Source organism: Cavia porcellus, unplaced genomic scaffold (assembly GCF_034190915.1).
Source record: "Cavia porcellus strain 051 isolate PalLab524CR breed Dunkin Hartley unplaced genomic scaffold, mCavPor4.1 scaffold_30, whole genome shotgun sequence".
Classification (NCBI taxonomy): domain Eukaryota; kingdom Metazoa; phylum Chordata; class Mammalia; order Rodentia; family Caviidae; genus Cavia; species Cavia porcellus.
This window is the reverse complement of record NW_026947513.1, coordinates 32,506,700-32,533,964: the sequence shown is the minus strand read 5'-3', so window position 1 is coordinate 32,533,964 and position 27,265 is coordinate 32,506,700. Positions and strand designations below refer to the sequence as shown.

Here is a 27,265-nt window from a genome sequence, read left to right as displayed (position 1 = left end):
AGCTGTATCAAATGTAGGAACCACTGGGGAAATCAAAATTCTTCTTTTTTTTGTACTGGCCCTTAAACTCGCAATTTTGTGCTTGCTAGGCAGTCACTGTGCTGCCGAGCTATAGCCCTGACCTCCTGTGACCCTTCTGGCTTGCTGTCCCATGCCAGATTCTCATGCTGTGGTCAAGTCATTAAGGTGCAGAATGCCACGAGGGCTGCAAGGGCCTGTGAGTCCCTGCTTGGCTTTGAAATCATACAGGGATGAGAACAATCCAGCGTTCTCTGCCTTGCTGCAAGCGCACACTGTGAAACAGGGGCCTGGAGGGACGGGGGCAGAAAAGGACCCAAGGACGGGCTGATTAGTGGTCGGTAGTAGCTAGAGAGATAAGGATAAGGAACCAAGAAACAGGGGCAGAAGTAGGAAGGTGAATAGTATTTGGAAGTAGATAAGGGGCACGTTAGAAAAGGACACATGGGTCCAGACGCTGCCCAGTGTCCCCTGGCAGGCTGTGCCCACCGCTTTAGGTGGGTGCTTTATTTGGGTCTAATTGTCCTCATATGTCCTCAAAACAGATCTCTGATATTTGTCATTAATCTGGCTAATATTTAACCCCACAGGACTCCGAAATCACTTATTCCAACCCTTTCACTTTGCAAACAAGCTTGGAAGTGCAGCAGCAGAGAGGTGACAGTGGGATCCTTGTGGGAAGAGTCCCTGACCGCAGAGGAGCGTGGGCCCAGCCCTCCTGAAGGCGGCGCACTGCTCTGCTGCGCCCCTCTGACGCTGTACTGCCTAGCTGCAGGCGATTACAATTACGGAGAGTGATGGTGCAGCATTTCTGATACTTTTCTCAGGCTCCCTGACAGAAGAACCCCTTGGGGCAAATGCCCTGTCTCCCACCCACTTGTGCCCGGCTTCCCCCATCCTGGCCTGGGGAGCAGTTTGACTGCACACACATGGCAGAGGCGAGCGAGCCTGCCCTCCCAGCACCCTCCCCAGACCCCACATGCCAAGGGCTCCCAGGCCCTTGGGAAAGCTGCACATCCAAAGCCTGAGAGAAATTCAGCCAGGGAGGGAAGGGCAGCGTGAGAGGGTTGCGGGGATCAGAAGGCTGAGAAAGGGCGTCTCCCAAAACAAGTCCAGCAGGAAGCAGCAGTTAGTATCTAGTCTACACAGTCCAATAAGCAGGCACAGTTAGGACAGCCAAGGAGTTAGACGACAGGACATGGAGTTACAAAGCTGCCCTAGGGAAGGGGTGGGAACCTGGGCTGAGGACAAGGGAAAGGTTCCTGTGTCCTCCCCGGCCAGCTTTCCCTGGGCGCTGGTGGAGAGCCAGAAACTGTGCTAGACCCCGTCCACCGTGGACACTTTGTGTTGGCAGGGTCTGCTGCTTGCCAATGCTCTGAGTGCCTGAGATCAGCGTGGTTTTTTAAGATTAATACAAAATAATTGCCCATATCATGGAGGACAGTGTGGTATGCATTTATACACGTAGTGTATACAATGCATAATGATCAAATTAGAATAACTGGTATACCCATCACCTCAACCAGTCATCATTCTGTTGTGTTGGGAACACTCAGAATTCTCTTTTCTAAGAATAAATTATTGTTAAGCACAGTAATCCTCTGTGCTAGAATGCTGGAACTTATTCCTTCTTCTAGTCGTAATGTGCCCATTAAATGAGGACTTTGCCACCACTGCAAAAAGAAATCTCATTGCATACTATGCTAATATTCCACTTTATCAGGCCCCTTTTGGAATACTGATGTTGGTCTGTTCTAATTCTTAAGAGACAAAAAGAATGTGGCAAAATGCAATCACAGTCTAGACTGCAATAAAGTCCAGACAGGATAACAACTGTGGCCACGAAAAAATAGAACAATGTGTGGCATGGGACAGTGAGGGAGAGCTACAGCAGCAGAGGGAGAGGAAGGTGCCAAGGACAGGGGCTGGGAGGAGGAGGGGCATGAAGGGCCCGGAAGAGTTCGGGCCTCAAGGGCCTTTGGAAGAGCGGGGGACCCTGGGGACAGAGGGCCCAGAGGAGGGAAGCGGGCTGGAGGGAATGGGAGCGTGAGCGTGCGGTGAAGGGTTAAGTTATCTCACAGACAGACATGTTCCTCCTGGCAGTACTGGGCAATTCTGAGCAGTGCTGCTGTTGCCTTTCACAGTGAAAACATTCCTCTCGGGGCAGAAGCTGATCTGAAATCTCCCCAGCGAAAGGGATGTGGGCAGGCGGCGGAAGAGTTTAGGAGAGGCCTCTGGAGTAGGGAGCAGCGGCTGAGCTAGGAGCTGGGAAGGCGGGGTCCAGACAAGCCTGGGCTCAGACTCACAGCCTGCAGGCAAGTCCAGCCACCTTGCGGTACCCACGGGAAGGGCCTCATGCCTACACAGCTTCCTAAAGCCCTCTGCACACGCCTCCCTGCGGCTGCCTCAGTGCAGCTGGGCTCTTGTGGCATTTGGTGAGATGTCGTAACAATTACAAGGTTACAGCTAAAACCTACTTGATGACCTCAGGTGTCACGTGAATTGACTATGTGGCTATGTGTGGCTTTTTTGTTACTTTAATTTGCCCACTAATCAGGTACTGTCACGACAGACTCTATGATCTAAGTGCGCACTCACCGAAAACCAGACTGATAGGATGAGGTGGACCTTAAGTCCAGAGAGGTAAAATACACTGTCTCTCACTTAAAAACGAATACCTGCGAGCTCTGTCCTCATCCGCTGCAGTTATGCTAGAGGTGAGAGAGCAGTCCTGCGCCCATACTGCTGGTCTCTTTTGCTGGTGGCTGTGAATGGAGTTACTGTTGGAAGAGGAATGTGAACTAAAAGGAGCTATATTTTACTCATTCAAATCAGGCCATTCTGTCACAATATGGAACGCTAGAGAGCGATGTTACAGGAATGCATATCCATATTTATGAGGCTTGTTCCCACGGTGTGGAAATGCCAAGCACATCACATTCTGTAGCTCTCTCCTTGCCAGTGTTTAGAATTTCCCAGATTTTTTCACAGACATTCTTCAAATTATGTCTATGAGAGCAAAGCAGAGCAAAAGTAAAGTTGCTGTCTTCCTGAGCAAACTATCTGTTCTCCTTATTAAAGTGAATTTTAAGGGGAAAAAAGCATACCGATGTGAGACACCTGCGGTAAAAAGTGGCTAAGAGCAGGTGTTTACTCTTTGTGTCCTTGACAGTTGCATTAATGTCAAAACCCTCGTTTGTATGATTTTGGTATTATTAAGTGCAATTCAGGTTAGTGGTAGACATTAGCAACTGGGCATGGAGGTTTCCCTCTTATCTCCAATATCTGTGGTACAAATAAACTAATCACTGCCCCCTAAAAAAGTGTGGGAAAATTCTAAAAATCACCTGGGGCTTAGGTTGTGATATCCCCAAGCTTTATCATTACCTGCTATGTACCTCACAGCCCGGTTTAATCTGAAACGATCAGGCTCCCGCCATAAGCCGTGTTTCTGGGAAGCTGTGGATAATGTCAAGGTCATGGCTGTCCAAATGCAGTGACATGCAAAGCCCTACAGCCACCCTGGCTGATGGCAGGTAAATGCTGGTTCCTCCAGATTGCAGGAACTGGAGGGACCTTACAACCACTCATCTCATGCCCTTCCTTCATTGTTCAGGCAGGTAAACTGAGTGTGAGAGAGGTTAAATGATTTCACCAGAGGCTCCAATGCCACTTTTCATTTCACTGCATTCGCATTCGTTCAAATGCTGTTCATCCACTGGCCACACAGCAGCTGCTCTTTATGTGCAGTCTTCCAAAAGCACACCACTGTCATGTTCCTTGCGGTAACTGTCCTGTTAAAATTTGTTCTCAACATGCACATTATTTTTACACTGAGGAAAATATGCAATTTTTCTTTTAAAAAGTTTAATCACTTGCCACAGATATTTTGGTAGGTGGTAGAGTCCCGTTATTCAGGAAAGGGCAGGCTGATGTGCACTGCACCTGAGTTGTTCTGTACTCAGTGGAGAGCTGCTCACAGCAGCAGGTGCACTGTTATGATGGTTCTAGGTGAGAAGACAACATGTAGACACTAGAGGGCGACCTTTTCTAATGTATTAATACAGCCGCCCTTGGTTCCCGAGGGCTTCAAGGGCTGGGCAGTCCCTCCCCCGCTTTTTAATGGCACTCTAGTAGAAATCTCATTTCAAAAGAATGCCTTAAAAATGGTGGTTAATTAGATTCTAGGACATTTACTATTGGAATAGGTGTTATTGTCTTTTGAAAAATGAACATAAACAAATACACAAAGACAATTCCAGACGTAAAAACATACATGCCTCTAACACAGCTGAACTCTATCATTCCATGCTGGAGTCTATGAGGGGGCGGTCTCTTGTGCTGCTTACTAAGCATTACCACCAGCATAACGTTGTCATGAAAAAATGCAAAGCATTCATGCAAGTTAATAAAGTTACTACTGTTTCTCCGACTTACCAGGAACATACTGCTTAGTCGACTGAAAAATAAAGCACAGTCTTTTGGGGGTGATACAGTTATATCTCAGGTCAATCCAAAATTACATTTCCTAAGATCATGGTCCCTGTTTCCCTCCTTGAAGCACAAAGCCTTCTATATATTTAAAAATATCGTTACAGAGCTGAAAGAAAGCTTGAGAATTTATACAGCAAAGGTAAAATTAGGTAGACTTGGTATAAATACATATTGTCAGATTAAATAGTCAAGCGCTCAAATAGTTACACTGCTTTACTCACATTTTTCTTGGGTTAACAGAATTGTCGCTTCAGGGAAGTTGGTCATTTTATATTTTATTAATGAGATCAGATTATGTAAAATACCTTACTGTTAGCAGAAATCAGAAACACATTTTATAGTATTTCTATATTTTCAATACTGCATGCACAATGACATTTTGTTTAATTCCCAATTCACTTCTTGAGTTGACAGCAGCGTGTGGTATGATGTTACACAGAAGATATCATTTAAGAAAACAGGCCTTTACCCATTTTTTAAAAGAAGTTCTAGATTGCAAATATGGCTGTTTCATGGGTGGAATTCTGCATGTTGTCCCTCATAGAAAGGGATACGCTGAGCTGGAATTTGGGACCTATTGAGAATAACGTTCAAGGAATCAAAAGACTGAGAGGAAGAGATAGGTAAAGATTTCCCCTACCTCCCTCTTCCCCAAACTCTGACAGGTGACAGCTTCTTTGTCTTTTTTTTTTTTTTTTTTTTTTTTTCCAAAGTCTAGAAACCATGTAAGAGCTCAGCCGGCTATGAGAGTGCCACCTGTAGAAAGTGCAGGCATCTGAAGGACCGGCCTGGGCTGCCCCTGAGGGGCTCTGTCCTTGGCACTGGCATAAAGGTTTAGGCTTGATTCCAGGGTGTTGGCTACTTCCCTGTTGCTACTTTCAGCTCAGCTTGTGTGGAAATGTGACCAAATGCTGGTCACAGAGTGCACAGTGTATGTTCAGTAGAAATAAGAACATTTCAGGAAAACAGGCAATTCTGAGTACAAAGTTTTCACTGTCTAATATTACTCAGGCCATTGTCTACTGCTATTCAGGCTAGCTGCTTTTACTCTCACTCATTCACCCATTCACTAGTGCTGACTTCAGGGACTCAGCATCTCTGAGCCCTCTATTCAAGATCTAGGCAGCCACCACGCAGCCGTCTCAGAGCAGCACCTGCTTAGACAGGGCTCAAGGTGAGGGAATTCTTCCAAGCAAGGAGGGCGGACCTACATAGACAGACCGAGTCTCTCTGCTTTCCTTGATCTTTCCTGGAGTTCCTGGTATTTCAGTCACATTCAGTTAGGAATTATTTTATTGTATTTGCATTGCTAGGGAGTCACCCCCTGAGTCAACATGAGTCAGGAAAACAGGCCCTTCTGCAGTGTGCACACGAGGGAATTTGCAGCGTCTTCTGACGCCGCGGCAGGGAAACCAGATCTATAAACACAGCAGAAAACAGTGTCACCAGTCACTGTGCAGTGACGGGGACTTGACAGTGAATGTATACTGTGCAGATTCAGTGGTGGCAGCCTTTGGCTGCAGGGCTGACTTAATAGTCAGGAACTCTTTCTCCGCACCCAAACCCTCCACTTATGCACACTGTTCTCGTGTCCAGCTAGAGAGCAGGGAACAACTGGAGGGGAAAGAGGAGGTGCCACGCAGGTGGTATGGTGTGATGATACGCCTTGCAAAGGGGTTCCAGGGGTCAGAGTCAGGCTCAGGAAGGCAGAGCTTCTCACCAGGAGCGAGCCCTGGACCTTCCTATCCATCAACCAAGGCTGAGCTGGGGACTTCTCCACTTCTGCCCACAGCAGGGCCCATCCTCTGGTTCTGACCTTCCAGGCTCACGCTGTCTTACCTGAAGAGTTTTGACTTTGCCCAGGATGTTGTCCTGTGACATTGCTTGAACTGTCTGCTCACTTTCTGCTCCCCCATCAGGGATAAAAATACTGTCATGGGAAAGCGCCCGAGTTCCCATAGAATAGTTGAAGGACCTGGAATGCAAATCATGTGCTTCATTTTATTAGGATGATAAAAATTTTTTTGGCAATTCAGCTTGCTGTTCCCCTGACTTGAGGGACTCCACCCACATTCCCTGTGTTGTTCAGAAAGCACAACAATCAGCACTCTGGCCCTTCCTGCTGTGAGTCAGCCAAGGAACTGGGGAGATGAAATGGCTCCCAGTGTAGGGGGCAAGATTCTTGCACAACCTGGGTTCAGAGCCACTGCAGAACTTATTTGGAGGAGCCTTTCCCAACTGAGCACTATCAGGTTTTCCAGTTAGTCTCACTAACCAGCATTGGTCAAGTAACAAGCAGATCCGGAAGTAAGAGGCAAGAACTTCGTTCATATTACAATAACCCTGGAAGAAAGATACACATCTAGCAGGGTGTGGTGGTTCACTCAGGAAGCTGAGGTAGGAGGATCACCATGAATTCGAGGCCTGGGCTACAAAGTGAGTTCAAGGCCAGCCTGAACCTCATAGTGAGACTCTGTCTCAACAAGACAAAAAAGAAATAAACAAACAAACAAAAAGGAAAAGAAAGAAAGATGCACTTCTAAAACAGAGACTGTGGATGTGGAAGAGGCCTAGAAAGGCAGAGAGGGATGATCAATGCTTGAGGATTTCAGAGCAAGGGGGGAAATTTGTGTTGGGATTATTCTGACTGGCTTTATACAGACTGGACACCTTATAGGTGCTGGTACCCAACTGTTATGGTTTGATGTAGTTTGAGAGGGTTCCTCAAGGGTTTCTGTGTTGGAAGTATGGTCTTCATTGTGGTGACACTAAGAGATGATAAAACCTTTAAGAGGTGAGATGTAAGTCATTCAGGGTGCTGCTCTCTGAAGGACTTAATTATGTTCTCATGGAACCCTGCTGGTTCTCCCAAGAGTTGTTGTAGAAGAGCAAGCCTGATACACCACCCATCACACTCTGGCTTCCCTTCTTGCCATGAGCTCTCTCTCTTGCACACATCCTGCTATGATGGCATCCACCAAGGTGGGATATAGTCAGGGAGCACTACAAGAGCTGGCACCATGCAATTTGGACTTTCAGTCTCCAAAACTGTGAGCTAAATAAATTCCACTATTTATGTTTCAGCCTCAGGTACTTTGTTATAGCAACTGGAAACAGACTAATGCACTAATAGATACTTTTTAGTTAAAAGTTAGACTTCTGCCTGACATGAGTACTAGCAGTATGAATGCAGGAAGAGGAAGCCACAGAGGCAAAATCTACCTTACTTGGCATTCAAAACTAAGTTATCCCTGAGAAAGAACATGACAGAGACTGCCAGCTCCTCACAGAAGGTTTTCTCAGATGAGAGAATGGCACATGAGAGGCCAGTCAGCCCTAGAGAGAGGCATTTCTGTCAGGAGCCTCTGCCCAGATTATAGGACATAGCATGCAGGGTGCTGGGCAGCTGTGTTGCTATCTGCCCAAAGCTAGACCGACTTGGAAGAATGACTAACAAATTATGTCATTTAATTTACTGAAGGCAAGAAGAATGGTAAACAGGGCCTTTCAGGCTTAGAAATGAAGGATAGGAGGTGAGCTTCCTGGGTGTGTGACGTTAGGCAATAGCAACAACATCCAACCTTTAGTTTGATGAAAATTTTGTTTGAAGAGTTTTACTTTCATTATCTGCTTTAATCGTCACCACCACCATCTTGTTATAGATGAAACTTGGGATAAATAACCTTATCTAAAGCCATTCAAGTTGAAGAGGCAGAATGAGGAATCAAACTCAGACCTCTTGAATACAATCTTGTGCCATCCAGGTGACATGTCTCAAAGTATGGAAAACTTTCAGAGTTCCATCAGCTGAGGACAGTGTACAGGAGAGGAAGGCAGGGTGCAAATACCACGTGGGCTGGTATGGGGGAGGGTTGAAGATATTAAGTAGCTAGGAGAATGGTTAAGCCTTCAGATAAATACAGGATACTTGGGATGCTTATGTGCTAGGCACTGTTACTAAACCTATTCTACAGGTAAGAAACTAAGGTCTTAACAAGTAACTTGTCAAGGGGCTATCTACATGGGAATCTGACCCAGGTCTCTGTCACTTTATCTACCTGTTTTGACAGCAATAACCCAGTACTATTTTAATTCTTATAGCTCATCTATAGTTTAAGTTTTTCAGCACTGGTTTTTTCCCCTAAGATGGCTAGCCTGTCTCTGCATTTCTACATAAATTTATATACACACACATTCCACATACATACTCTGGAGATTACTTTTTGGGATCCTATTAGACCAATATAATAGGATCACATTAATAGGATCACATGGGACTGATGTCTATACAATACTGAACATTTTAATCCACAAACATGGAGAATCTCTGTGTATTTAGATCACCTTTACTTTCTTTCAGTAACATTTCAGTAGTTTTCTTATAGTGGTCTTATACATAATTTAGTAAACTTATTCATATATATTCTGCAGTTTTGAATTTTTGTAAATGGTACAGGTTAAATTTTTATTTTCTCATTTTTATTAGTGGAATATAAAATACAACTATTTTTATAATCTGGTCTTACAATCTGAAATGCTGCTAGATTTACTAGCTATAATCATATGGCTGCTAATTTTTTAAAAATTTTCTATGTATGTAGTCAAGTTGTCAGCAACAAAAAATCATTTCATTTCCTCCTTTTTCAATACTTTATCTATTTTCCTTTTTTCCATATGGAATTAGTTACAATCTTCATTCAAAATGGAAGAGAAATGGTGATGGTGATGGTGAACATTGTAATGTGCCCCAACTCAAGAGAAAACATTCACTATTTCATCAAGTATAATGTTAGCTATAGAATTTTGTAGATCTGCTTGAATCACTGCTTCTTTGAAAAGACACATGACTTGTCTTTTATTTATAGATTAAAATTTATCTCATTATATTTAGTTTCCAGCAATTTTACTCTAACAAGGCTAGGTGAACTTCTTTGAATTTCCCCAGTTTGGGATACACAGCACTTCTTAAATCTGAGGTTAAATCTTTCATTGGATTTGGAAAATTCTCAGTATTTTGGAAATACTGTTTCTGGCTATTTTCCCACTAATCTTTTTCTGATTTTTCCAATGTTAGGATCTTTCAACAAGAGGCATTTTTCTTTTATTTTCTTTTCTGTATCATTCTTTTTATTCAGAGTAGATTTTAGTAGATTTTTTAAAAATCTTTTTTGGTCTTCTGAGAAGGGTGTTACATTATGTAGCTCAGGTTAGCCTTGAACTCACTGTGAGTCCAGGCTGGCCTTGAATTTCTGGCAATCTTCTGGACTTAGTCTTCCAGTGCTGGGATTATAGTCATGTGGCACCATATCCAGACCCAGAGTAGAATTTTGTAAGGAACTATCTTCTAGTAAATTCTGTTTTCTGCTTTGTCCAATTTTATATTAAAATCATCTATGGAGTTCTTAATTTTAGGTTTCAGTATCTCTAATTTCCACTTATGTATTTTTAGTGGATTACAGTTATCCAATAAAAATTTCCATTTTATCAACTAATTTCTTGAAGCATACTAATCAGTTATTTAAAAGTCTCTGAGGCCGGCAGAAGCCATGAGAGTCCCAAGAGGAGAAACAAGAAGCCGATTTACTCTTCCTGTGAGCCAACTGGTGCACAGGCTGGGAGATAAGATACTTCACTCTACCTCTCACCCCATAAGTAACCAACTGATTAGGAGAAACACAGGCTGACTGGTTAGCAACTGAGGTATAAAAACAGCTTAATGGTTACATTGTTTGATTGATTTTTCATGCTTAAAGCCATTAGTCTGAGCATCTACTAAGAGGTTAACAGTAGGCAATATGGTAAATATGGGTGATTTCCTTCTGTCTTGTTTTTGAAATACAATGTTGTGCTCACATTTTGCTTTGTTTTATTATTTTGTTTTATTCAATGTTCCATTTTGACTGGTTTTATTCTGATCAGTTTTGTTTGATTTTATCATGTCTGATGGTATGGAAAACAACTTTAAAGATAACAAGAAGCATTACCCGTAGCATTGTTGATTTCCTATTATCTCGGTTTGAAATCCTGTATCACTTTCATTGCTTTGGTTGGCTTTATTCTGTTTTTGTTTTTATTCTCTTTAAAATAAAATAAAAAATAAAAGTCTCTGAAACTTAGTCACCTTTGGGTCTATTTCTGTTCTCTTGTCATGCTCATAGTCAGTTTCCTGGGTGTTCGGTGGTGTTTTACTGAATTTCACATATTGTGAATGGAAAAGGTGACAGGTGGGGTTCTCTCCTTATGGAGAACAAATAGCAAGAGATCACATCAGCTCAGAACAATCACAAACTGAGCTGACTGTGCCTGGTTAGCTATTTTGTTTATTTAGAGGGATATTAAGAATTTAATCCAGAGACTTTGTACTGGGAACTGTTTTGAGATATGTTCTATGTAGCTCAGGCTGGCCTCAAATTCACAGCAGTCCTCCTGCCTCAGCCTTCTAAGTGCTAGGACTACAGGTGCCTTTCTTGTTTCTTGAGAGAGTTTTGCTAAGTCATTAAATCATCCAGGTGGGGCTTGAAGGCTCCCATGGTAAGTACTTTGTAGAGACTGCTGGCGGGCTAGTAGACTCTATAAGGCTCAGACTACTGTTGTTGTATGTCTACTTCTAAGGTATATAGAGCACTATATTATTTCCTAGGGTTCCACTATTTAGCAGGTCCTGAGCCCAATCTTTGTTTTTCCAGCGCTACAGACTGCCAAACTCTGTTCTGTTTAGTCTCTTTCTCTGCAGCTTTAGCACCAAAGACCTCAAATGGACATCCTCTGTCTCGATTTGGCTTTGTGTTTCTGAGCATCTCATCTCTTGGGGATCTTAATCCCTCAAGTTCAGGTTACTGTGGCAACCTCAGCTTCCAACTGGTGATTTCCAGTCCCATGAGGCTGCAGACAGCCCAGCTGCCTACTCTTCCAGTGGTTATCAGCTCCCCTCAGCTTTCTAACCTCTTGTCCTGCACCTGAAGTCAACTATTGGCCACAGCAGAGAAACACCACGAAGGTTTCACTCTGGTCAAGGGCTTCCCTTCGCCCTAGCCTGGTGGCTCAGCAGCAATGTGAGGCCTTCATTTTCATCTTGTGCCTGTATTTCGAGTTCTTCTTGCTGGCAATACTGATACAGCCAGAAGTGGAAGTAATTAAATCACTTTTTGATGTTTATTAATTTCTACCAAATGATAATGATGTCTAAATCTACTTGTTGATCCAACCATGGCTCTAAAGAGGATTGCTTGTCAAAGTGACCAGAAACGTTTGTATCTTTTTCTTACTGTATTTAGTTTTTGCTTCATTTTAAGGCACTGAGGAGAAATAGTGGAGGAGAGCAGCACCTGGTTAGCAGTTACAGGAGAGGGCACCCAACTCCATTTGCACAGTGCAAATTAACATTGAATTTTTGGCAATCTGCATAATAGTAAGTCTTCAGTGATCTTGGTTCCAGGTTCCAGATCCAAACAACCCAGTAACTAGATCATTTCCTTTTCTCTGACAAGAAAGCTGAGACAGTAGATACAAACACTGCTCAAGGTTCCAGACTCTGAGGTCCGGTTGCAATTGAAAGGAAATGGCCAGTTGTGTCAATGATCACAGCTTGAAGCTGTTCTAAAGGACAAAGAGCGAGGTGAAGTCATTGTCTTTCACCAGCTGGGAACCACAATTCCAGGATGGGGAGGCGGGGACAAGGTACCACAAACTGTACCTCACCAGAGTTCTTGTGGACCTCTTTATCCTGGCGTTTAAAGGCCTCTCAGGACTGATGGTGAAGCAAGGAACTCCCTCTCCTCCTGGCTTCCTTTTGTGATGTGTGAACCATAAAGGGGAAAGTAAGAGGCGCCAAGCCGCCTGGCTAGCTGAGACCTTCCCTCAGATTCCCTGCTCCAACACAGGATGCAGACTCACAGTGTGCAACCCTCTTGCCTGTGGCGGAGGCCAACAGCGGCCTGTCCACCTAGGGAAGGGCTGGACGAAGCCCTCTGACATCCCAGATGATGCATCTCCACCGCAGGACTATCTACGATGCTCATTTCCTCCATCAGTTTCATTTGAAATTGAATGCAAAGAGGGAAAGAGATCCCCTCTGGGGGCTCAGGCAGCACTCGTGTCTGAGGAGCAGTTTTTATAAGCCCAGAGAAGACACAGCCCTGACTTAGGGAGACCAGCAAACAGACTCCACAGACTAGGAGGTTCCTGGAGGCCTAGGAGACAGGTGCTCGGTCAGAACTTGTTCCCTGTTTCTCTACTGGCCAACTGGATGTTGTCACTGACATCACTGTCAGCAGAGGGGTTCGGCTTCCAAACCTCTAAGCAGAGGCTTCCAGGGAGCCTGGAATCCAGCTTCTGGTTTCGCCCCCTACGCTCCCTTACCTCCTCGCCATCTCTCCAACACTGGTGATGGTTAGCATTTTCCTCGTTTATTTTTTAACTGGCAGCTACATAACATTCCTGTTTTGAGCGCAGTCACCTTTTATCACTGTCTCCTACTTTCAGCTCATGGTGGACCCTGCCACTTGGCCACTCTACTGCCTGGCAAACTCAGTGTGAATAAAGCCACATTCACCAATGTCTCTCACATACCTCCTGTCTCTCTGTGGCTATCTTCCCCAGTTCTGTGCTATATTTTTCTCTAAGTGAGGCCAGATCCAGGTTAGGGGAAAGATACAGTGCAAAGGACTGCAAGATAATGTCACTATCCTTATGCACTGAGGGACTTTTCAACACCAGTGGGGAAGCACAGACAGGACTGAAAACCCCGAGCACCCAAGCCCGTCCCAAGCCTGCACGTTGTCGTGTGGCCACATCTTCCTACCCAGCCGCTCTGGGAATGGATGAAAGATTCTTGCCCTAGAATAAATTACTGTACGGTTACGGCGGTGGTCTAATGTAGTGGAAGGCCAAAGTGGGAATGCCTACCACTTCCTGCTTCTTCCTCAGCCTTAATTGTAACTCTCCTTCCTGCTTGTGCATGAAGAAAACTCCAATCAGCTCCTCGCACGTCATCAATGCCCGCCCTAAGCACCACCCCTGGTCAGAGGTTAAATATAGATCCCATACACCACATTCCGGCAGAGAAAGCCAGGACCGGTGGTCATGGAGTTCCTCCCGGTCCTTGGAGTAAAGGCTATTTTTACTTTATATTCTCTCTTTTATCTTGCCAAAAACTCTTTCAATGAACAGATGCTCATCACATCTCTAGAGGGTGCCTTCGGGTTAACTAAGGGAAGCGGATCCAGGGCACCTGGTCATCCCTGCCAGTCACTGCAGCATGGACCCATGTGCCACGGAGACCAGGTCACAGCATCTCTAGGACTGAAGGGATGGAGACCCAGCAAGGTGAAGACAAGAGACTCAGTTACACAGAACTGAAACCAGAACCTGGGCTTGTGACTCTTAGCTCGCATAGTTTCCCACTCTAAGGCAATGTTTGGATTTTTCTGGGAACAACAAGGCTATGTGACTGCTGGGTCACAAGACAAGAGCATTTGTTGGGAGGAGTGCCCTGGTCACCTTTAATTACAAGTTTTACATCGAAGGGGATAAGCACACTTGTAATCACAGTTATTGGGAAGGCTGAGGGAGGAGATCCCAAGTGTGAGGCTAGCCTAAGCAATTTAATGAGACTTTATCTCAAAATAATTTTTTTTTTTGTAGTACTGGGGATCAAACTCAAGACCTCGCACTTGCCAGGCAGGTGCTTATGCTGCTGAGCTAAATCCTCAGCCCCAAAATAAATATTTTTTAAAGACCTAGAGGTGTAGCTAAGTAGTAGAGTGCTTGCCTAGCATTTGCGAGTACCCAGTACCATAGAAAAAGAGGGTTCATCACGTTCATTTCTTCATTTCTTTTTTTTTGAAACAGTAAATCCCCACTTCATTCCCCACAGGCCCTGGTCACCACTATTGTACTTTTTCAATTATAAACTGGATTATACTAGGTACTTCCTACAAATGGAATCATGTTATATTTGGCCTTTGGCGCTAGTTTGTTTTACTTAGCATGATGTCCTGAAGGTTCATCCATGTGGTAATATATGTCAGAGTTTTATTCTTTTTTAAGACTGAGTGATACTGCATTGCATAGATATATGTTTTGTTTAGCCATGCATTTGGGTCTTTTTGGTTATGGTGAATAGGACTGCAAGGAACACGAGTGTACTGATGAAGGTTTTTAAAATGAATGCAGCATTAGGACTTATAACTAACTGTAGATGTAGCCAAAAGAATAGGTGCCCTTAAGTCATTTCACACTGAAGAGCTGTCATCATCTCTATTAAACAGCCATGATTGTTGTAGCTTGGCATAACTGATGCCATCTTGAGCCCTGCATTTAACTAGTGCCCTGTATTTGACCCAGGAAAATGGAAAATCACTCAGGGTGTCAGTCCCATGAGAAAAGCAGAATGAGCTGCACCCGCAGGAGAAAAATTAATCTGCTCAACAAAGAAGCAGGATACCAAAAATTAATGTAAGATTCTAGCTAAATTGTTTCCAACAGGATGTCTTTTTGTAGTTCTGTTTAAAAGCTTGGTAATTTTCCAGTTCAGGGTCACTCGGCGAGACTCTGAAATGGGTTCATGTACAGTGGTCGCTGAGCTCAGCTAATTAAATTCCAAATTTATCAGTTTGGCTGCTTGGATTCCTATATTGCTTACGAATCCATTTCAATGATCTGTGAAGACTGACAGAGACTTTATAGGACAAAAAGAAGTAAAAGGATGAAGAGGGGAAGTGGGAAGAGGAGGAGGAAACCTGGGCCAAAGGGGAGGAAGGAGAGCTCCTGGGAAGACCAGGAAGTGTGTGATGCACTAAGAGCAATCCTGAGGGGTCCTTCCCTGCCAAGGAAGGGGGTTTAGGAACCCTGAATGTGTTCTAGGGTCTGTTGTTGGAAAGCAGAGGCTTCTAATAGTCTTAAGTCAATTATGAGGGAAGGGTGTTGTTTTAGCACCAACATCATCTTGGAGTGACTAGTGTTACAGGCAGCTGAGCTAGTTAGAAATATTATATGCAGTCACACAGGGATACGCACTGGAGGAAGCCAGCACAGAGGACCAAATGTCTTATGACCCTGGAGGAGACACACACCTCTTGCTGTGGGCCAGATCTCAAAACGGAAGGCAAAACTAATGCAACCACACCCTTAAGTATAATCCTTAGGGATTAGGTATGGATCACCTTGAGAAGCCACCATCCCAACACCCTACAGGAAGAGTCACTGATCCATAAATGCTTGCTTACTATGTGACTCACTTACCCACTTGTCCCTGATTTGGTCAATTTTACCTGAACAATTAAACTTATTGATTGGCCCTAGTTCTGTCCCACCTCATGCCCATCTGCCTCCCAGTTTCCCCACTTTAGACTCACCTCACCTCATGGTTTTACTCTATAAAAATCCCAAGAAATTACAGCATCTTTGGCAACTCATTCAGGACCCCTTCTGTCTCTCAGACAGAAGCTTTCTTTTGCTCAATAAATATTTCTGCTCTTAATCTCCGTTGTTCCTAAAATTCATTCTTTGATTTTGGAGAACATGAACTCGAAGTGGACACATAGTAGGTTGGGAATTTTGCTCCCCTATATCATTAGGAGGGTCCTAGTCTACCTAGGTCTTTTTTTTTTTTTTTTTTTGTCTTTTTCTTTTTTATCGGTACCAGGGATTGAACTCATAACCACACACTTGCAAGGCAGGCGCTTATGCCACTGAGCTAAATCCCCAGTCCCTACCTACATCTTAAACTCCACAATTCTACCTACACCGAAGCCTCTCACCTAAGTCATTGGCTTGGAAAGGAAGAAAGGCCCGCTATTTCTCCCTTCCTGAGGCTCCTCAGAACAAACAGCAGGCCTCCCACTGGCAGCGCAGACTAACTGGCCTGGCACTGTGGGCTGCAGGGCCAACCACTGTGCTGAGTGACCTGTGCTGAGGGCCTGAGCTGTCCTGCTCAAGGTCACAGATGGTCAGATTACCGAGCTACTATTCAGGCAGCAATATAAAGCTCAGACTTTTAAACCTTTGCTCAGGAGAAGGTTTTATTTTCAGTTTTATTGCTTATGTTGAGGCCATTTCACATTTTACTTCCTTGTATCTCTTGAGGGGACACAGCAGGCACAATGTCCCATCCTCCCAGGCGGTGGAGACCCACAGGACATGTCTTGATCCTATGAGAACAGACACCGCCAGCGTTCCCACAAATCCTTCCGGATGGGCCTGCAACAATTCCCGAGCACTTACCGCTCTGTGAGACATGGCCCCAGAGCTTGGCACCTTTGCTACATCACCGTACCCCTAGCTGCTCTGGTTTCAACATCAGTAACCTGGCAGGACAGGCTGTGCGCCGCTTTCATTAAGGTTAAATGGGTTAAGGGCTACAGACAGCACTTAGAATGTGCAAACACTTACTTACATCAATGTTGCCCTTGTGAGTCAATGTCTCTACTTCAAGCCCAACCTCTCAGTTCCCCTGAAACCCTCCAGGCCTACGCTCTGCCCCTCCATGGAGTCTGGCCTGTGATCAGTCTTCCAGAGCCAGTGTGAATGTCATCAGCTCCACTCAGCCTCTCCCGAACCCCTGGGAGCCAAGTGCTCCCCCTCACTCCCAAAAGCCCTTTGCAAGTGTATCTTGAGTCTTTAAGTTATGGTAACCATAACTGAACTTCAAGGAGAAGGCAAATAAAAGTGCTTTAAAGTGCACCTCAATGTGATGATAGTTAGCAATAATGATAATACTATCTTATCAATGCAGAGCCCAGCTGCAGGGGACAGGGATCACATCTCCTATCTTTTTTTTCCCACATGCTTTCCTTGATAAAACTATGGTGCTTTCAGCAGATGAGCTCCTGATTAACAGGAGGGTGAGTTTGTTGCTCAAATGGGTTTTTCTGCAAGGCAAGTCCCGGAGGAAAGATGCAGTATGACGCAGGCACACTGTGCAGAAGGCAGGATTTCAGCCGTGTGTAGGGGATGGGAATTCTTCAGGAAGAGCAGGCCGGCATAGGCAGTCACTCTGGAGAAAGCTGAGCAGCCCGTTGCTGGCCAATTCAGGACCTTCAGCACCTTCTTTTCAACTCAAGCCATGAAACCACTATGGGTTTTTTGCACCCCTTCTATGTCAAACCTTCTCTCTTGCCTCATTTTCTTGATGTTTAGAGATGTTACAGATCTTAGTTGCAAGCGACAGAAAGTGGCTTTGTCTTATCCAAAAGCAATGGTGGCTTGGGGAAACTCAGGGTTAAGGGAGCTCTAGACATCTAGGAATCAGAAGCCATGGAAGGTCAATCACAAGCTGCCTTCAAGAGTTGCGTCTCATCCTTTTTCACCTGCCAACCACGGTTCTAAACGGGAAGCTGGACTGGCCAGACTGGGTCTTAAGCCCATACAGGTTACAGTGGGAGCGGAAGTGGAAGATTCGGCCCTTGTCTCACAAGCAGACAGACAGCCTATCAGGAGCTGCACACAAGGCAAGGGTAGGCCCCTGAAGGAAACTGAGGAGCTGCTGAAAAGGGGACTCAGATGCTAGTGGCCACCAAACCAGCACCACACTGGACTCGGGTCTTGGTTCTCTTTCCTCTGGCAGGCCCTCTGGAAGGATGCTCACTTGTGCCACTCTTGGGTGTTTTTGATTCTACTTCCAAGAGGCTACCTGTCTTGCATGGTGGCCTGTGTTGCCCTCTGAGAGCCAAGGGTGCCACACCCCAAGCAAAGGGGTGCCCAAGCCTGTATGCCCATGCTGCTCTGGGATGTGAGTGGATGAGTAGGGGGCGCAGGGCGGGCCATGGCCTGGAGCTCAGGGCACTGAAGGTCACAGTAGACAAGAAACTGAGAAGGAAAGCAAAACAGCTAAGCCAGCCCTGCAGTCCTGAGACGCCAGCCCTTGTCCACTGCGTCCTCCCTCGGTCACACGAGCCATCTCCATTTTAAGGTTCATTGTCTGGATCTAATGTCCACAGGAGAGATGGTGTGAACGGAACAATAAAAATCAAGGGACACCGTGCAGAGAAAGGCATCTCTGGGAAAGTTCTCATCATTCACAAACTAAAGGGATGGTCCTCTTTTTTGTTTGTCTTGCCCTGTAGTTCAAACTAGCCTAGAACTCATGGCAAACTTCCTGCCTCAGCCTCTTCAGTGCTGGGATTACAGGCATGTACCACCATGCCTGTCTAGGGATGATCTTTCTGTTTTTAATCTTACTGTTTTTGTTTGACACCTGAAGCTATGGTAGCCATCTTGTCACTATGAAGAGATGAGCCAGAAGAAAAAAGGGCCTTCTCCCTCAGGAAGCCAGAGGCACATGTAGGGAGTGAGGAGCACTTTCTAAGACCCACTACATCATCTAACCTTGGAACCAGGAAATTATCCCCAACTAGACAGGAAAAAGTTCTCTGCAGCTGCATGGTGAAGGCATGTCACGAGACGCTAGGCCAGCCCTCCTACTCCTTAGACTTTGTCTTTCTTGGACAAGCATCATGTAATTTGGAACCATAGATATTGGGTAATTACTATGGTAATGATTAGGGATTCACTTCAGGAATAAGGAAATATAATTACAGCTCTATTTCAGCATGTTTCCATGACAACGGGGCAACTGTAATTGATCAGCAGTTTTTTTTTTTCCAAACAGATCCCTGAGTCTCATTCAAATGAAATGCTAAAGAGTGATTAACCGTTCTCATTGAACAAACTGAAGCTGCCGGAAGAGAATGGAAGCAGACTGCACATTGTTGGCATCTCGGCAGCTCACAGGAACCTGGGATTCTATGAAACTGTACGGTCCTCAGAGACTACAGAGCTCCAAGGTACCTGTCAGCTACAGCAGAAACAGAATCTGCCATCTATATTCAGAGAAGAGGAGCACAGTCTGGAACCTTAAAATACACAATTTTAGGGTTGGATGTCAGAAGATAACGTACTCCAGGCCCCGTGCTCAGTTCTGTCTCCACCGCAGGGAGGGCAGTCTGCTGACCCGCTGCTCATGTTCCACAGAGCCCCTCAGACTTTCGCGCTGCCCATTTGGAGAAAGACCTTTTCATAAACCTCTCCAGCGATCACCTGAATCAATTTCGTCTTGGTTTGTGCTCTGGAAATACTGAGCACTGGTACCCTGGTCATCACACCATCTTAGTCACAACGTTACGATGCATTTGCAAAGTGCATTACAGCAGATAGTATAATGTCACATGAAGTTTTGTCCTTACAGTGACCCTGGGAGGTGGCATGTTCATTTAATGGTTGAAAGGATCAGCTGGCTTACGGTCACCGGGCTCGTGAGTGATGGGTGAGCCAGCTCCTGGGTGCTGCGCTGCCCACGTACTGGACCTATTGGAGCTGCCACCGCTGATGTGCCAGTCTTATTTTCCCCTAGACTTCTCTGGCTTAACCCTTGTTATTCATTTAAGAAGGTCTGAACTTTTTCCTCTATCCTCCGTTCAATTCAGCTTCCTATGGATAGGACAGAAATTATCAAGTAACGTAAGTGTTTTCTGACTCTGAAAAGCAGCAAGGCCAAGTGACTTAAGGCACATGCTGTAACCAGGGGGCCTGAGCACTGCTGTGACTTCACTGGAGATAATGTCTCATGAGGTCAGCTGTGTGATTTTCCTCTTGTGGGGCTCAGAAGGATGGCGATAGGGTACCATGGTATTGGGGAAACTGGAGGACAGAAACAGGTGAATGTGGACTTGCAGGAAGAGACAGTGTGGTACAAAGTACTGTATCCATGAATGCATTCCATGGATAATTACTGACTGGCGGCAGTGTACTGGGGGCAGTGCTGGGGGCTGTGAATACAAGAACATCAGGCTGACTACTTACTCTTACAGTAGGTAAAGAAATTGTGAGGGGCTGGGGATTTAGCTCAGCGGCGTAAGCGCCTGCCTTGCAAGCAGGCAGTCATGAGTTAGATCCCTGGTACCGATAAAAATGAAAAAGACAAAAAAAAAAAAAAAAAAAAAAAAGAAAAGAAAAGAAATTGTGAGGACAGAGTAGGGGGAGGAGCTTGAGCAAGGCTGAGAGTACCAAAGAAAGCTTGTTCCCCTCAGGCAGGGACATTGGTGTGGAAAACAGACAAAAAAGAACTCTATGAAGAAGGGAGCAGGTCAGATAAAAGGATTACCATGAGCAAAATCAGCAGAGTGGGATCCTAATCATTTCTCACACTGAGTGCTCGGATCTGTCTAAGCCCCAATTTCCTGATTTGTAAAGTGAAGGTGAAGACCACAAATACCCTAAATCTGTAACATTTCCACTCGTATCAGCAGTGTATGAGGACTCCACTTTCCTCTACCCTGGTCAGTACTTGTTTTTGTCATCAGCTGCACTGCAGTCTTTCTGGGGGGTGGAGAATTTGTTATCTATTAGGTTTTCACTTGCATTTTCTTGATGACTAATGACAGTGAGCAAGTGTGGTTTATAAATTCACAGATATGATTCTGTCTTTTTTTTTGAGAATTATCTATTCAAATCTTTTGCCCAATAAAAAAGTTGTCTTTTTATAAATTTAGTTGTAAGAGTTCTTTATCTATTTTAGACAAGTCTATTAGCAGATATATTACTTGCAAATGTTTTCTTGTGTTCTTTGGATGGTTTTTTCACTTCCTTGACAGTATCATTTGTAGCGCAAAATTTAATTTTGACAATGTCCAATGTCTCTTTGGTCACTTGTGCTTTTGGTGCCTAAGAAATGACTTCCTAATTCAGGGTCATGGGCATTTACTTCTTTGCTTTCTTTGAAGAGCTTTATCATTTTTAGTTCTTACATTTAGGTCTGTAATCCATTTTGAGTTAATTTTTGTGTATTATGGAAGAAAAGGGTCCAATTTGTTTCTTTTATTTCCAACTTAATTTTTTTGCACGTGGCTGTCCAATGCTCTCGGTACCATTTGCTGAACAGACCGTTTTTCATTCATTGAATTGTTTTGACACTCATGTTGAAGATCAGTCAACTTTTAGGTATGATTTATTTCTAGACTCTTGATTCAATCCCATTGATCACTTACAATCTGTCTGAGTACCAATGCTACATTGTTTAGATTATAATAGTTTTGTACTGCTTTTAACTTGGGAAGCAAGAGTCCTCCAATTTTTTTTCCCTTTAAGATTTTTTTTGGGGTGTGTGTGTGTGTGTGTGTGTGTGTGTGTGTGTGCCTATTCTGGGTTTCTTGCATTCTGTATAAATTTTAGGATTTACTTGCTAATTTGGGAGAGTGGCAACTGGGACTTGACCAGGACTGCATGGAGTATCTGCAGATCAGTTTGGGGAATGCTGGTTTTTTAAAAATAATATTAAGTTTTCTAATCCATGAACATGGGATGTCTTTTCACCTATTTAGATCTTTTTAGTTTATTTCTATGATTTTTTTCCTTTTTATTGTATAAGGTTTGCACTGCTTTTGTTAAAATTTATTCCTAAGTATTTTATTCTTTGAAGCTATGATAGATGGAATGTTTCTCCTACATTCCTTTTTAGATCATTCACTGCTAATGTGCAGAAGTATAGATAAGATACAGCACTCCAATCTGTATCCTGTAATCTTGCTTAACATTATTAGTCAAACAGTTTTAATGTATGTGAGTTCCATATATATGATATATATATTCACATATATATTCGTGGTATCTACAAAGAGATAGTTTTTCTTCCTGCTTTACAAGGTTGAAGGGCTTTTTGTTTTTCTCTTCTTATTGCCTCAGTGCTATTTTACTAGTACAGTATACACTGTACAGCACAGTACAGCATGAGATAGAAGGGATGGGAAAATACATCCTCATCTTGTTCCTGATTTTAAGGGGAATGTATTCCTTCTTTGACCATTATGCTATTAGCCCTGAGTTTTCCTAGATGTCTTTTATCAAGGTTAGGTGTTCATGTCTATTCCTAATGTTTGTTATTTTTCTTGTTGAATCATAGAAAGTATTGAACTTTGTCAAATGCTTTCTAGGCATCTCAAGATGATCATATGATATTGGCTTTTTATTCTATGGTGTGTTACATTGACTGATTTTTGTATATAAAACCAAAGTTACATCCCTAGAAGAAATTCCACTTGATTATGATATGTAACCCTTTCTATATGTAGTTAGATTCAGTTTGCTAGTATTTTGTTGAAAATGTTTGTGTCTATTTCTATGTGGACATTAGCCTGTAGTTTCTTCTTTGCTTGGATTTGGTGTGAGGGTTACAATGGTCTTATAGAGTAACTTGAAAAGTTCTCTCGAATTCTGTTTGCCACATCCAATTTGGCATGAAAGTTTCTGTGCCATTATCTAATAGAATCATGGTCTTGCTCCTCAGCTACTCTAAATCCTTCCCATTGTTTACAGCTCGCTCAAGGTCTGCTTATCCTAAATATTTCCCAAATTGTTCCAGTCCTATAGTAAGCTCATGCTCTCTGGAGCCCTTTCAATCCTCACTGTGCTTAGATTAAGTTGGCACAATACAAAGTCCTGTAGTAGATCCTGGGTGTTCAGGAGAAAGTAGAAGCAATAAACTCCCAGGAAGTAGCAGAGCTTCACTCAGGCAGCAGGAGGAAAGCAGACATCAGTCTGGTGACTCAGGACCAGCAGACAATGGCAGGCCATGTGACTGGCTCCTCATGAAGGCTGTCTCCTTGAGAGGCATGGTGGTGGACAGTTAGGAATATACTATTTACAGTGTAGATTGTTGCTCAGGCACTTAACAGCTGCATGACCTTGGCTATTAGTTTCCTCCTCTTAGAATTAGGGATCATGTCAGTCTTAGAGAGTCAAGGTAAATATTACACAACTTCCCTGATTTCAGCTGTGCTGAACCTAAGACACGTGTGCTGTAGCAAGCTGTCTGTATCACGGAAAGCTCTAAAAGGTTTGCTGTCACTGTGAAACACATCATATTAAGTTCCACTAGTAGTGGCTTTAGTATGTTTCTAATGGGATATTCTCTGTGAAAAAAAAAGTGTCTGTGGTCAAGGAATCTAGGAAATGATCCATATTGCGGATTCAAGGGCACCTGAACACAGCAAAAATCCTGTAACATAACTTGCAAGGAATCTGGTTTTTTTTTTTTTTTTTTTTTGGCCCTAGAATTTCCCAAACCATTTTATTAAAATGACTCCTTTTTCACACATAATATCTATTTAACACATTTTGGGAAACATACTAATTGTATTTAATTAACAAAAGAAGTCACATTGATTGTTAAACTGGTCACATTTTATTGCTTCATTTTTCCCAAGGCATGTGTAATTTCAGAGCAGCAGTTTAGGAGACAGAAAGGCAGAAAGAACACATGCTTTAAAAGCCCAAAGGAAATGAAAAACTTCAGGCAGAAGCAGCAGATTAATAAGAGGCTATTTTTGGTTAGAGATGTGCTAGAATTACAGATTCTTAGAGATAAACAGCATTTTCAAGTTCAGCAACTTTAGATTCTCCATTAGTGAAGAAAGCCCACCTTCATGGGCATAAGCCCTGTGAACACAGCCTCCCCATTTTCAAGTCTTTTTTAGTAGGAATTCTCTGTCACACTGGACTGAGTTTTGTCTCCTTAGACCTCTACCCAACATCATGTTACCAAAATGTTAAGTTTTGTGTTTTGGTGAGAGCCTTTCATTTTGAAGAATGCAAAGTAAAGTAAGTTGAAAACTTTTAAAAATCATTGCACTATGTAAAGTAACAAATATGTCTATTAATTGAACAGTGGACTGAAAGTAAGACTTGTTGGAAATAATGTTTTTCATTTTCTCCACCTTAAATAAGGAAGATAATCAGAAGTTCAGCTATGCTGTAGGTAATCCATGTAATGTTTACATTGTAGACAAAATTACTTTGCAATTTTCAATTTGTAGAAGAAAGGGGGAATGCATACTACATACTTTAAAATTACTTATATATTCTATATTTAAATTTTTAACTTTTAAATATATTTAAAGAGAGTTGTTTTAAATGCATAAACAAAGCTTATCCTTCTTGCTTCCTTATTTATGAGACATTTTCAATAAGCAAATGTTCAATTAAAATACAGCACATGACTCATAGATATACTATACATTTCACTGAGAACAGGTGACAGTATTTACAAAAATATAGCTGCTTGAGCCAATATGGAATTTTCCAAGGTTTTACAAAACTCAAAACCTTATGGAAAACTTCAAGAGGTAAATGGAATATAGAATTTAAATGGACAGAGGACGACCAAGTCCCCAGCTCCTCTAGGAGCTAACACATAAGTTGCCAGGGCCTGGTCAGAACCTTCACAACACAGAAGGACACGGTGTCTTCACAGGACTCTGTCCGAAGGTGAGCTTGCCAGCTTGACCTCACTTTTCACTGAGCCGCTTCTCGGTCACACTTCACATTTCTACTTTATAACTGAAGAAACAGAAGTAAAACCAAACAACCCATCCTGGACAGTGCTTAACTCTGGGTCAGTTCTGGTATCTCAACAGTTGGGTTCCTTAGTGTTAGATGGATTCCCCTTTCAGTTAAATCCTTTTCTTTGAAAGTTTTTCTCCCTCTAAAGAGTATAATTAAATTTCATAGTTTTCTTAACAAAAGAGTAAAAACAATGAAAGACACACACAGGTCTGTCCAGGGGAACAGTCAGGATGGGTGAGAGGGAACCTGCTGGTAAATGAATGCTGGGCTCACTGTGCACTGCTGCTTTGAGGGTTTTGTCATTTGGGCACGACACAGCGTCTGTTAGAGTTTACCTACTGATGTGCACCTCATGAGTGTTTTGACTTTGTTTTGGAACACCGTAAGACTACCACAGCTTATACCACATACTCCTGTAGTACGTATTCTGTGACTTAGGCAGTGCCAGGCATTCACAGGAAATCTTTCTGGAACAGTTAATAGAAGTCTGAATGAAATCTCATTCCTGACTTCACGGGACCAAGAGTTGAGTGAGAGACAGAGAAGCAAATCAATAATTTCCATAGAAAGTGACAAGTTCTTTGCTGGAGCTAGACAGCACAAGCGAGGGCAAATGAATGAGACTGGGTAGCTGGGAAAGGCTTTCTCAGAGGAGCTGATGTCTATGCTGTCAGTATCAGAAGAAAGGAGACAGCGTGAGGGAGGAAGGGGAAGGGAACAAAGGAAGAAAGGAAAGAAGAAGGAGAAAGAAGAGAAGAAGGAAGAAAAAGAGGGAGGGGGACAAAGAAGGAGTTAACAGCTTCAGCAAGAACACATTCCGAAAGGCGCGAGCGGTCCCAGGAGCTTGGAGGACGCTGGCCCGTGCACGAGCAATCTACATCCTCAACTCATGTGCACGCTGGTCAATGGGCATCTTCTCCTTGCCAAGTAATGGGACCCAGCAACTGGATCTGCAACCCAGTGAACCCTGCTGAGCCCTGTGCCCTCCAAGAACATGAGGTCAGACTATCTGCTAAGTCCCAGTTGACCTCTCCAAGGAGAATGCATCAAGCAGCAGCAATTTGTGGGACTCGAACACCTTTGTGATTCAGCTCCTGTTGTCCAATGCAATCAACAGTGCCTGCCTCCTGGGGATTCTACCCACACCCATGAAGCTGCTAACAACAGGGAAAGAAAGCAGAAGTCATTACCTCAGATTGTCCCCCAGTGTCTCCTCGTCTGAAGAGAAGGTCCCATTGCTGACACACTGTGGAGAGTAACTCTTCTTCCCCACCGACTCCTCCCGGGACAGAGAAGGATCTTTCTTTTTCCTTTTGCCAAACAACTTCTTAAAAGGCTGGAATTTGCCTCCCTTCTTCTTGTCTGAAAATTACAAGACAAATACACACTGTAGTCTGATAGGGCTGCACCTCTGAGTCCAGGAGCAAATTTCAACTGAGTGGCCCTGGCCCAGGGAACCAGGCCAAAGGGCAGCCACCAGCCAACCCCAGCGCGGGGAATGCTGGGGCCGGCCCTGGTGCAGCCCATGCACAGTGAGGCGTGGCATAAGCCACACTCCCAAGAAGCATTCAAGAAAAGCAAGAAGAGGTTGCAAGTTTTGTAGTGTGCCCCTTCCCACATGCCTCATGAACGTAATGGCTGCTTTCCTTAACAAAGCGGATGGTCAGTGCCCTTCTCTGTGCAAGAAACTGAGAAAAGCAAGTAAGTTACACAGGCAGTTGGAAACACACACACACACACACACACACACACACACACCTTCAATTAAGCTATTTTAGCTCTGATTAGATACATGAGATACTTTTGAGCTCCTGTAGCTTTGTACCCAATGCCCTCCATCTCCATGTATTTCTGAATTCTTTTTAACTCTTTTCAAAAATCTCCTTTGAAAACTCCCAAGGAGATGTTATGAGCATCTCCTCAGACACTGGTGCATATCTAGTCATATTTTAGGTGATATCTTTCAGTTCTGCTCCTTTGATACAAATTCCTTCACTCTCGTAGCCTCCTGCCTTGGAAAACAAAGTATAAATCATCTTCTATCAGAAAAAAACAATCTTTTATCATTTCTTTTTAGAAGAAGCTTAAATACTCATCCAGTGGTATGACCATGATTTTGAAACTTTAACCCTTACTATACACTATGCTGCTGTGAGAACTTCATGGATATCACCTCAGTTCATCTTCACAGCAGCTCTGAGAGGCAGGTATTACCCATGGCCCATTTTTCAGACCTTAAACACAGAGACGAAATAACCTCAAATTCTGAAGGGAAGACAGATGCACCCTCTATGAATTGAAACAATTCCTGCACCAGGCACACAGGCAAGACCCCTGCCCGCCCGCAACTGGCAGGCCCCAGAGCTCCGCTGACCGGAACTCACAAAGGGCAGGCAGCTGGCCACACCAATAAGGTCAG

The 27,265-nt window shown here is 43.7% G+C and overlaps 1 protein-coding gene across 9 annotated transcripts in view; it reads right to left on the bottom strand.

Annotated features, from left to right (window-relative positions):
- The window catches only part of Cracd (capping protein inhibiting regulator of actin dynamics), a 357,802-nt gene that overhangs the window by 102,464 nt on the left and 228,073 nt on the right, over positions 1–27,265 (bottom strand). For 6 of the 9 annotated variants that reach the window (XM_063240494.1, XM_063240491.1, XM_063240493.1 and 3 more), the window contains 2 exons: positions 26,037–26,208; positions 6,352–6,487 (listed from right to left, as the gene is read on the bottom strand). In XM_063240494.1, coding sequence (XP_063096564.1) covers positions 6,352–6,487; positions 26,037–26,208 — 308 coding nt within the window. Of the gene's footprint in view, positions 1–4,455; positions 4,497–6,351; positions 6,488–26,036; positions 26,209–27,265 lie in introns of those variants that run through there. The other 3 variants (XM_063240498.1, XM_063240500.1, XM_063240499.1) reach the window with 2 other exon arrangements.